The sequence below is a fragment of the Rhinopithecus bieti genome, unplaced genomic scaffold, assembly GCF_001698545.2.
Source record: "Rhinopithecus bieti isolate Rb0 unplaced genomic scaffold, ASM169854v2 scaffold_18956, whole genome shotgun sequence".
NCBI classification, from domain to species: Eukaryota; Metazoa; Chordata; class Mammalia; order Primates; family Cercopithecidae; genus Rhinopithecus; species Rhinopithecus bieti.
In genome coordinates this window covers 433,772-447,084 of record NW_016809749.1, presented here as the reverse complement: position 1 = coordinate 447,084, position 13,313 = coordinate 433,772, and the positions used below count along the sequence as shown (strand labels likewise).

General features: G+C 30.3%; 1 protein-coding gene across 1 annotated transcript in view; it reads right to left on the bottom strand.

Annotated features, from left to right (window-relative positions):
- SI (sucrase-isomaltase) overlaps positions 1-13,060 on the bottom strand; it is a 104,374-nt gene extending 91,314 nt beyond the window's left edge. The window contains 6 exon segments of the mRNA XM_017890166.1: positions 1,863-2,014; positions 3,327-3,436; positions 3,700-3,817; positions 9,121-9,257; positions 10,473-10,590; positions 12,998-13,060. Of these exon segments, the coding sequence (XP_017745655.1) occupies positions 1,863-2,014; positions 3,327-3,436; positions 3,700-3,817; positions 9,121-9,257; positions 10,473-10,590 (635 nt within the window). The 5' untranslated portion in view covers positions 12,998-13,060.
- Between the last annotated feature and the right edge of the window lie 253 nt (positions 13,061-13,313).

The window sequence follows — 13,313 nt, the reverse complement described above, 5'->3', positions numbered from 1 at the left end:
TATATATATATATAAATGTTCTACCAGATACAGGTTTATGCTAACATTATCCAGAATATTTCATTTTAAACACACCACTGGTTAGTTTGGTCACTTCTTAGAAACACACAAATTGCCCCATAAAAAATATTTGTTCACTGCATCGACACAATTTTTGCCAATATCTTTCACATCCATTTCTTCTTTACTTTTCATCACAAGTTTAAAGCATAACTACCATTATCAATCACATTTCACAGATGACACAAACTGGGATAATTAACTGATGTTTTTAGGGACCACAAACTGGTAGGCAGGAGAGCCAAGTTTCAAATCCAATTCTGCTTGCTCTAGGTACCAGATTTTAAAATACAGTATTTTACTGGCTTCCACACTAAAAAATTAAGCTTGAAAGCATTTTTACCCTAAAAAAGTTTAATGTTTTATGCAGGTGAAATAGGTACTACAAGAAATGCTAAATGACGTTTAAGATTTGTATGCTTTTATTTTTATTCACAATTAGTCATTGTATATACAGTCAGCCCTCCATATCTGTGAGTTCTGAATTCATGGATTCAAACAACAAGGGATGGAAATTATTTGAGGTGGGGGGGAAAGAATGATGTATCTATACTAAATATATACAGACATATTTTTATTATCATTCTTCACTAAACAATATAGTATAACAATTATTTACATATAATACACATTGCATTCATTATCATAAGTAATTTAGAAATGATTTAAGTATACAAGAAGATGTGCGTAGGTTATATGCAAATACTACACAATTTTATATAAGGAATTTGAGCATCCATGGATTTTGGTATACTCAGTGGGGGAGCGAGGGTTGTCCTGAAAGCAGTCTCCATGGATACTGAGGGAGATCTGTGTTAATGGGATACAATGTGATGTTTTGATACACATGATTTGATGATAAAACTAATTAACGTATCCATCACCCTACATACTTTTTACTGCAAATATTTAGAATTTATAGTAGTCTCTTAGTACTTTTGCAAGATACATTAAATTATTATTTTACTATTAACTATAGTCACCATGTTGACTGGTCTCAAAAACATGTTGTTTCTGTCTAATCATTTGATCAACATCTCCCCATTCTCTTACACTCCCAGCCTCTGGAAACCATAATTCTGCTTTCCGCTTCTATGATTTCAACATGTTTTAGATTTCACTTATAAGGGAGATCATACAGTATTTGTCTTTCTGTGCCTGGCTTATTTCACATGGCATTTAATATTTTTATGATTTAACACAAAGTCATTAACAAAAGTACTAAAATACATTTAGTAAGAGTAATTGCTGAGATTTAATCTTGACAATTGCTTTATTAGCAATTCTTGGGGATACAACGGCATTTATCTTGAAACCATTCATAGGAAATTACTAAATCTCTTGCACCTACACACCTCATACAATCATAATGAAGGTGTTCAGTCTATATTGGATTCTACATATATATAAACTATTTTAATATTAATATGGGAACTAACTCCTCTTTCATCTTTGAATAGTAACTGTCTGATTCTACAAACTGGCAACAAAATGTGATAAATATAGGGGGAAAGACACAAGAGCTATTCTATGTATGTACAAATATATGCAAGACTAGAGTTGCATTAGTGAAGCTCTCCACCTTCATCTTTGTTCAACCTTTATTTGTAGATTCTGATTTATGTTCCAGCATCTTTCATCCATAAGAAACCAAACTCCTTTATCACTGTAATCTTTATAAACCTATCCACCTACCCTCTTTTGGGAGGAAATTTATTTCTAGAGAAAATGTCTTGAAATTAAGACTTTCCAATTCTATAATAACAGAATAAACTCATATAATTGTAAAATAATATACTTACAAAATTTTAGCATTGCTTTTCCTAAAAACTTGAATGCTAAATGGGTTTTGGGTAACCTTAACATCATACAGTGTATCAGAAACTGTGGGTCCAGTAAACTCTTTTACGTACTGATGAGGAACTTCATATCTTCTATTATTTGGATCAGTAATCTGGAAAGATTTAAGCAAGTTAGCATTACTTGATTCTAGACTTTTATTTAATATTCCTACTTGATTCTAGACTTTTATTTAATATTCCATTTCTGAACTACTAAATGCAAGTTCTAAACTAGAAATAACATGGTGATTAGTTTCATAGAAGAGTATTAAATCTATTCAGAACCTTAATTTTAACATTTTTGAGTGGCTATGCACAAAGTGTATAAATATTAAAGAAATACATAGATTTAGCTGGTTATTAAGTATTATGTATAAAATTAAGTACAGATTTTTATTGACTGATATAAAAATGACAGTATTACCAAATATTGATTACTGAATACTAGTAATCAATCACTGTATACTAGTAAATCAAGACACTAAATACTAGACCTTTGTGAAGTTAATCATTCACAATGCTTTTCAATGTTTGGGTCCTTATATAACTGTATAAAGATAAGAATCTTATCCATAAAGATAAGAAATTTTGTTTAAAAAATTTTAGAGAAACTAAAAAGAAGTACTGAAATAAAATTGAATCACTGAGAAAAAGAAAAATTTGGTTTCCGTGAAATTATTGCTAAAAAGGTGATGTACAAATACTTTGGTGCTGTTTTTACTTCCAAATGTTTATACTAGTAAACTACATTCTAAAAAAAAAGGAAGAATCGTACTTTTTAAAACCATGAATAAAATTTATAATCAATGAAAGAAAGTATTATGTTGCATGTATAAAACACTAACACTTTTCTCAAATTAATTTTAGATTAATCTTCTATCATAGCCTGTAGTTTAAATTATAAAAAAATTTAAATGTTTCTTGAGAATGTTTATTTTCTTCAAGGCACTGAGCTAAATATTTTGCATGAATGATATTATGTAAGTCCCCCAAAAATAAGTGCAGAGCACACTATTATTATTTGTACATTATATTTGCGTAAACAATCTGAGAGAAGTGCAGTTTAATTAATCCTTCGCCTTGGAATAAATATTTCTCAAGAGAGAAAATGTATTTGTAGGAAGAAAGGTGTGTTCATCAAATGTCTCACTGCAAGCGCCACCTCCCGGATTCTTGCCATTCTCTTGCCTCAGCCTTCCCAGTAGCTGGGACGACAGGCGCCCACCACAACGCCCGGCTAATTTTTTGTGTTTTTAATAGAGACAGTGTTTCACCGCGTTAGCCAGGATAGGCTCTATCTCCTGACCTCGTGATTCGCCTGCCTCGGCTTCCCAAAGTGCTGGGATTACAGGCATGAGCCACGGCTCCCAGCCCATCAAATGTCTTTTAGTATTAAATCTTCTTTGAAAACCTTAAAAACCGAACCTTGAACCGGAAACGATTGGGTGTCTGATTTTGAGTTGTGAAGAGAACACTGTTGATGTCATTTCCAAATAGTGTAGGTGAAGGTATCCTGTTTAATTTGGCTTCAAGTCCTTAAAGAATAAAAAGAGCTGCCATGAGTGACTTGATTTATAATGTTAACAATTATTAAATATATTTATGTTACTGTATTTACCACAGATGAGTACCTTTTAAATTTGTTACAATCATGCAAAAATAAGAAATTTGAACATTCTCAGGAACGTATTTCTTATTTGATTCTATTTAAGGTATTTTTCCAAAGAAAAAATTAAGACACATTTTTGCTTCACTTACAATGTATCATATTGAGTCAACACGATAGAGGACTTCTTACCAATACTTGTTGTTGTCGTTTCTTGAGCATTATAACCATGATTATCAACGAAGAAGCACCAAGGAATAAGAGAGTCATTCCATGGCCTCCAGCAGCAGCCTCTCTGTGCACAAATTCCCTGACAAAATAGTTTAAAAGGAATTATATCATTAGTACCATTATCAGATGTCCCAGTCTCTATTTTTCCAATGAATGAATATTTTTAAATAATCTAATTTTTTCAAATGTGTAATATGGTAAAATAGCATTTGCTCTTTTGTTTCCTTTACTTGGAAGAAATACATTTAATAAATTGAATTAATTACACCCTGTCAGAAATTTATGACCTGAGATGTGATTATTAAAATCACGTATCTATACAAATTTTTGTAAGCTCACATATTTTAAAGGAATCTGATCTCCAAACAATTATAATTTATTCTGTTGTCATGGTATTTATATGGAAGAACTGAAATATTTATTTTGTACTAATTATGTATCAAGCTGAAATTTAAACTAGAAGGATGAAAACATGGCCCTGAATTTAAAACCACTTAAAATGTGTAAGGGATTTAATTCTACCTACTTACTAGTTCAATATTTAATTAAGCTATCTTAACTAGTTTATGTGCCAGTATCACAAGTAGTTGCTGCAATTGCATTCAATTAATAAAGCAAAATACTGAATTCTCAGTAATTTTATTATCCATATGAAATATTATGTGAAGCGAAAGAAAAATTATAAATGTTTATATATAAATAGTTTAGCTAAATATTGATGCTATGCATGAACAGCAGTATAATTACAAGTCTTCTTTCTATGTAAATTTAATAGTGTGACACACTTTTGTAATTCGAAAAATTGTAGGATTTTCCCCTGCCTTACTTTCCTATGAAAATAAGGTCTTTATATGCCTCCTTTTAATCAGCTGATGATGCAACCAACGCTTTTGCTATTTCATCCTCTAAAATGTAAAAATGGACGCGAGATACAGACTACCACACACATATTATAATATATATAGTATATTAATACGTATATATTGTATATATTTATATTTATAAATATTAAATAGCTAAGCACTAGAAATATATGTTATATTATATGTATATATAAAATATAGCATTTTTGTATATCATTTATATATTTATAAGTGGGATTATAGTATATATTAAAATATATATTTATATATAAATAAAAATTACACATATTTTTATGTTGTATGTAGAAGTAAATAGAGGATATTATTATATACATATATATTATAACTATAATATATTTAAAATAAAATCTCTCTCTCTAAACACCTTATATACATATATGTGTGTGTTTGGGTATATATTTATATATTTATACCCAAACACACATACACACATATATATTGCAAACTGGGGTACAATTGGATCTAATTACTTATTAGAGTCTAAAGTGTGTGCAACTTTTGATCAGGCAATTTTATCTTCGGTTATCTGACCTGAAGAAATACTCCTAGCAATACAAAGAGACAATTGTACAAAAAAATATTATTTACAGCAGTCTCTACGAAAGATTTGTATATAAAAGTCTAAATACATTTACATAAATACATATATAAACACATAAAGGTGCTAAGTTTAAAAAATAAAATGAAAGAAATAAGCACACTATAATCACAATTTAAATAATTAAAAAGTATAGAGTAAAACAGGCTTACGTTCATTTCCTGAAAATATACCATATTATTTTCCTATGTCTTTCATAACAACCTTGGAAAAGGTTCCTTAAGGCAACAAAAATCTACTCTCTTACTGTACTGGAGGCTATAAGTCCTAACTCAAGATGTCAGCAGAGCCATGCTGTCTCCAAAGGCTTCACAAAATAATTCTCCCTTGTCTCTCTCTAGCTTCTAGTGGCTCCTGGCAATCCTTGGCATTCCTTGGTTTATAGATGTATTTTTCCAATTTCTGCTTCCATTTCACATGGCTTTCTTCCCTGTCTGTTTCTGTGTGTGGTTCCTTCCTCTTATAAGGACATTAGTCATTCAACTCATGGCCCAACTTAATTCACTACGACTACATCTTAACTAATTGCTTCTGGAAAACTGTATTTCCAGATAAGGTCATATTCCACGACTCCAAGTAGATATGAATTTTGGAAAACATTATTTAACCTACTACATATACACACCAATATATTAATTAAAAATGTCCCTGTTGTTGCTTTAAAAATATTGGTAATTTTAGTTTATCTTATGAAGATTTTGATACTTGTTATTTATGTTTAGTTGTCCTTCCTATTTTTCAGGGTTTCAGGCATTTTCCTCATTATTTTTAATTTCTCATCTAATTATTTTCCTTTTGGCTTCATTTGACACAGTTAAACTCTAGCAAATAAAAGTATAATAAATTTATCGTATTGTAACATATTTCATCTATGTGATATACAATTATAAGTGATTATATACATTAAATGTAATAATTTTATATGTAGTAACATATAATGTGTATACAATACATAGATATGTATATTCACTGTATTGTGCCCCCAAAATTCATATGTTGAAGCTCTAACCCCCAATGTGAAGGTATTTGGAGATAGGTCCTTTCAGAGATTAATTAAGTTTAAATAAGAATATAAGGGTGGGTCCGTAATTCATTGGGACTGGTGTTCTTATAAGAGAAGGAAAAGACAACAAAGACCCCTCTCTCTCTGCACAAAGAGGAAATACTCATTGTGAGGACAAAATGAGAAGGCAGCTGTCTACAAGCAAGAAAGAGGCCTCACTAGAAACCAACATTGATGACACCTTGGTCTTGGATGTCTAGCTTCCAAGACTGTGAGAAAATAATTGCTATTGTTTAAGCTACCTATTCTGTGGAATTTTGTTATGGCAGCCTGAGCTAATGCACTTTGCATGGAATTACGGCTGTTTCCGAGGTAACCATTTGATTATTCTATATTTTCTCATCATTGTGCACTAAGTAAATATGCCCTTTCTAATATACAATAAACATGTCATTTCTAGTATACAATAATTTATACAGTAAGTTTAATATAACTTATTTTCAAATATTTAACAATCATGATCTATCCTCAAGTATATGAAAATCCAAGATAAATCCTTTTTTTAAATTAAGGAAATTTTTCGAAAATCATTACTTTAACCAACTTCAATCTCTATCACTACATTTGGAACAAATAATATTTAGTCAGATAGAATGCTTCTCATATTTAAAAGAGTAAGTATATATATTTAAGATGAAAATTATTGCTTTAGTTGATCACTTAAGATGGTGGAAAATTAACATTTGAAGTATTTTAAAGAATCTTTAAGGTATTTAAAGAAAAGTATTATTAAAGATACATAATTATAAATAACAACAACAGCAGCAACAAAAAAAAAACCCTGAGTGACAAAGTTTGAATAAAATCATATTTGAAAATTGCAACATCTCCTAAAGCAGAAAAGGCAAATATCTAGGCCCATTTTCTAATTTCAGGTAGATTTCATTTTCATTCCTTTATTATTTACTTTTAAATCCATTTCATATAATAGAAAAATACAACCTTGAAAATTCATCCACTTAGAAAAAATTATGACATGCTCGTTAAAGAACAGTGACTACTGAGTTCATGAAACATGAGCTCACATTGAACTTTGCATACTACTATTCTAATTCCAGTTTTGCCTGTAAACTAGCAAAGTGACACGGGAGTATTAATTTAGCCTTGAACAACACTCTAAGCTTCCATATAAGTCCAGAACTTTATGAATAAGCTACCACTTAAATGATAATCTCTTTAAAATCATTTTGTTAAGTTGCACTTTCCTAGTTAAAAATGTCAAGAAAATACTCAAATTCATTTGAGATATACTAAGTTCAACTTTTAAAACTGTAAGTTGTCATTTATTGGCTGAAGTTTAACTTGTTTACTTCACAAATATAATTTATTTCACACTGAAAACATTCCTCAGCAATCTAGCAATCTGTTTAAGTTGATAGTAAAGACTAATAGTAGGCAACAAAACTAGAAACCATTGACTTTCAAATGTTGTTTCCCTATAAGACCTTCAAAACCCATATTGTTCCTCATAGAATTCTATGTTCAACTTCAATCATTTTTTTCCTTCTTTCTTTCCTTCTTTTTCTCTTTCTCTCTCTCTCTCTCTTTCTTTCTTTCCAGATGGAGTCTCACTCTGTTGCCCAGGCTGGAGTGCAGTGACTCAATCTCAGCCCACTGCAAGCTCCACCTAAGAAGGTTAAGTAAAGAGAATATCTGGCCACTTTCCTCAGTGTATCACAGTAAATACTATGTTATTTAGCTATTCTATCAGTGGGTAAGCCATAGGACCTACTATTTATAGTATTACTCTAAGGAAAATCTCATCTCTTTCAAATTTGTTTGTGGCAAATTAATTAGAAAATAATATGCTTAGTATGATGTAGGGAAGATAGAATAGGAACAAAATAAATTTTATAGTTTATTCAGTTAATTTATGTGTGGTAAAGTGGAGTGGAGAAGGTGAAATTTATAATTGCATATCATATTTGCAAATGCAAATATTTGCAAACTGTCAGTACATAGAGTCAGCCCTCTGCATCTGTGGGTACAGCAAACTGTGAATCAAAAATATTTCAAGGAACAAAAAATACCAACATGGTAATAAAAATAATGTAAACAAAAAACAATACGGTATAACAATTATTTGCATAGCATTGACATGGTATTAGATTTATAAATACTCTGCAGATGATTTAAAGTATACAGGAGAATGTGCATAAGTTAGATGCAAATACTGCCATTTTAAATAAGATATTTGAACATCTGCAGATTTCGATATCCTCAGAAGTCCTGGAACCAATTCCCCGAGGATACCCATGAAGGACTGTACATATACACCCACACACATAGACCTTTATTCCCACACAGATTTGTGGGGGAAAAAAGGAAGATTGAACGCGGGTTACATGAATCCAATTGGTTACCGCTAATTTTATCCATTTTCTCTTCTTCACTTCTAATTGTTAAATTAAAAACAAATAATAATTTTCATAAAATGAGTATCATTTTATGTTCCACAGATACTTCTTAATGCTATCATTACAAACACTCTATTGGAACATACAAATCATCTCTTAAATGTTCTATATTGTCAAAGGTATACTTTCTTCAAGAAGTAGATTTGAGATGATAGAATTTCATGAAGATGTATAAAATTAACAATAACTTGTTAAATATGGATGAATATTAACTTGTTAGTTTAAATTGAGCAGAGATAAAGGAAAGCAAACTCAGTAACTTCTATTATCTATCATTTTAATAGAGAGCTATGATAAAAAGATAAATACAGCCTAATTTACGTCTAGCTCTTCATTAAATAAGATTGATCCTATATTGAACAATATCTTAATATAATAATTTATATATCATTAAAAATAGTAAAGACTTTTGTTGCAGACCTCTGTTGGGAATTGTTCTGGAATGCAGTTTATTCTCACATTGACAGGATCATTTAACACATTTGGACATTTTCCTGAATCAGAAGGATTCGTAGTCGTACGAGTAATAGCTGGAGTTGAAGTAGATTCACTAATTTCTGGCGGAGGAAAAAACTCAATAAAATAAAACATGACATTAAATTAATTTTCTCAGATTTTTCAAGTAACAAGTATTTTTTGACATAATACATGAATTCATATAAAATAAAATTTTAAAATAAATTTTGCATTTAAAAAAGACCCACAAATTCAAGTACTAGTCATCAAAAGGAAAAGATCCAATCATACTTTTAAAATTGACAGTGTAGAATCCTATTGACTTTTTCTTCAGAAATACAAAATATATTTACAAAAGGACTTGGTGTAGATTCAAAACGTAACAAAATATACATTCATACTGTATTTACAATTTGTACTTTACACCTCAAGAAACAAGATGGAGCAATATGATTTACGAAAAGCCTAAAGAGAAGGTGAGAAGAAATTAGAGAAGAGGAAAATAGGTGAAAGTACGTACTTTCAAGGGAATAATTTGATAGGTAGAGTAGAGAGAGCTGGAATAACAAAGAATGGTAGATACCAACTCCATATAAATAACATTCCAGCAACGAGATATCATTAAAATCTATTGCTTCATAGTAGAGTAAGCTCTCAGTTTCTGGAAGTAGGCAAAACAAAAGACTACCAGGAATAAGAAACGCTAACTATAGTCTAGAAGATAATGTGTAACATCCTTTACAAGGTTGGTTTGCTCAAGAGAGAATAATGAAGAGATTCAGCGTTCCGTATGTACCAACTCTAAATTAGAATTAAAATATTCAGAAAAAGATAATTAAACTATCCAAGTCTTTTTTCAACTTTCCTCTAACTGCTTTTCTCATACAACCTCTCTCTCCTTAAAATACAATCTAGTCAGAACAAAGAATATATGCTCAAATCCTCATTTCCTTTGGAAGTGTGCAAAGGCCGGAGCAAAAACCCAGGTTTTCCCACTAATGAGATGATGCTCAGGCAGTAAGCTATTATTCCACCTTACATTAACGATATAATCCCTTTGCCTCTTTGCTCTTTGTCAAGTAGCTAGGGAAGGCAATTAATGTCAAAGAACATGGATTCCTTAATTACAATAGCTCGTCATTGAAATAACTGGAATATAATGAATAGAAAAGGTTGGAGTAGTTGTGTAACTTACCCTGGATTTTTCTATGAGTGTTTCGTCTTACACAGATTATTTTTTAAAACCTATAACTATTGTGGAGTAAATTCCTCCTAACTTCATGATAATGTAGACATGCTTTTAATGTACTACTTACCTTCAACAGCAGGTGTCTTAGTTGCTAAAACAACAATTAGGGCAATAGCTATTATAGTAACTATGACAAAGAGGACAATCAGAGAGATTTCTAATCCACTAAATTTCTTTCTTGCCATCTAAAAACAGAAAATAATATGTATTTAAAATGTAAAATATATAACTATAATAAACCACCAATAATTCTCATGAAATTACATACATTCTTTTTTTTTTAGTAAGTACAATGCAGAGTGGCAGACAGCACTTACATAACATCCTAAATTAAGCACCCACTTAATAATATATTAAGCATGTACTTAATAACTTGTAACTTATCCTGATATAAAATGTAAGCAATACATGCAATTTAAAGTAAAAGGAATGAATTACTGATGTGCATTATAGTAGTAGTACGCTGAGATGAAAATATAGATGGAAAAGATATATTCAAGTAGGTGTGCGTTGCCTTCTCATTTAGAGCATTTTGCTAGGCAAAGGCTTCCATTTGCACTGTTTCTCAATTCTCACAACAATTCTATGAAAGAAATAGTTATTCACATTTTACGAATTAGGAACTTTAAGCTTAAGAGAGAATAAGTTATATTTCAAAGTTAAAATCTTCAGTTTTTTTCTTGAACTCTCGTCTCTCTAATTCCAGCACTACTTTCCACAATATTGTCAAAACGAACATAGATACATATATTTGATAGAACAGTAGATATTTGCGAGTTGCTACTCTGTTTAAAAGTCTTTTGAATTATCATTAAGTTCCTCCATCAAACAGAATCAAATTAGATATACAAAACTCTCATATCAAAAATGTATATTTATTATTAGATGGCATTAGACTTTTGAGGTAGCATATAGAAGATACCCAAATGTAGACTGGAAAGAACACTTCTACAATAATTATCTGAAAGCATATTTGTTTAATTTAATTTTGACCACATATATCTTATTTTTCTTAGTTCTCAGGTTTCCATGGATTATCTGTGTTCCACGATTTTAATATAAATCTTAATTCAAAGACATATTCCAAAGTAGAACTTAGAATTTCTACAATAAATGCTTTAATAAATTACTGGGTTTAAAACCAATTTTTGTGGTCTCACAATGGTTCCTGTTCTGTAACTGTGTCAACTCAAGTACCCAGTTTTCCCAACCTAAACATCTTTTTTTTCCTTCTTCCACAGGTTTTACAACATTCAATCATTCAGTAAGTCCATTTGACTTTATCTTCAAAGAATTTTTAGAACTATGCCTTCATTTTATCCCCAGTACCACAGCATAATTTTCAGATAACACATTGCCTTCATACCTGCTGTTCAGTTTCAATCCCTGTCCATCCACTCTTCTAGGTGAATTCTAAATTTTTCTCAATTCAGATGTCATGGTGAGTTCCTTACTACTCTGAGGCACAGTTAATCTAGCCTTTCTTCATTTACCATAGCATAGGAAATGTTCATTGCAATTATTTACGTATATGTCAATTTCCTCAATTAGATTGTTACATTCTTGTTAGCAAAAATTATAAAAGTAGTCAGAGACTAATACTAAGTAAACAAAAACTTAATTTTTTACTATAGCTTATACATGAATATCTGCAAATTAGCATTCATTCTTAGTATATAATTTTCTGTTACAGATACGTAAGCTTATTACTGCATCAGTAATCTTCAAAGAAAACGAATGTAAACTAAACAGAGCAACAGGTAACATATAAAGCTGTTTGAAAAATGAAGCCCAATTGCTTGATATTATGTTGAGAATTGACAAAGTTAAATTTAGTGTTCAACTTTAAATAAGTGTAAATCTCATTTGAAGTGATAACCTACTTTGCTACCAACAAGTCAGTAATGAGAATTGTGTTTTCTTTTTTGACAAGGGAAATCTTAAAAAAATGCATTTTGTCATGAGTCAAACTCTCCTTTGTTTAGAAAATCAAAACAAAATGTAAACCAATTGCTTAAAATTACTGTGATAAAAATACGATCCCTGTAATTTTGGATTACAGTAATTTTAAACAACTCTTCTTGGAAATCATGTACTGGTACCCTTTCTCTGCCTATGTATCATGAAGATGAACAATATTGTATAACAACTTGAAGAATGATCTTTAAAAAGTCAAGTAGGAAGCATTAAATGTTTTATAAATGTAGCATTCTACTCTATATAGATTTTCTTAGAATATATTTAAGCATACTTTATTAGAGTATTCATCTACTTTTCAAAATATTAATCAATACTTATTTTCTTTCATACAGAGTCATTAAACAAAAGTTGCTATGATTCCACCTAAGTCTTACAAAAGTTGTAATGAAGAGTTGGGCCAAAAAAAAAAAAAAATCCTGTATTTAAAACAAATTAGACATGTGTTTTCCTGTTTAATACAAGGTACTGCATGTTTTCAATGGCAACTTAAAATATATGATATTGCTATTTTAACCTAGTGCAGATAGATGGGAATACTGCTAACACAAATTAAGAAAAAATATAATTAGTTGAAAACATAAAAATAACAAAAAGAATGAGCCATAGACTTACCTTATTTCATAGCCTGTTCTGTTTGCTGTGTTGTACCGGACTTGGATAAGGCTGCCAAAATAATGATCAAGGCAAGTTGCTTAGGTATATATTGAACTACTCATAAAGTTTTATTGCACCCTCACCAGCCTATCAGTGTTTAATAATCTTCTGCTCAACATGCAATTGTTAAAAGCCTTAACCCTGAAAATAGTTTACATAAATCTTTCTGTCTGGGAATATAAGTTAATTAGTAATTGTACTGTCAGATAGTCTTTGATTTCTCAAAGCTGTGAACTATTAGAATTTTAAGAATATAGAAGTAGCTCTTTCTTTT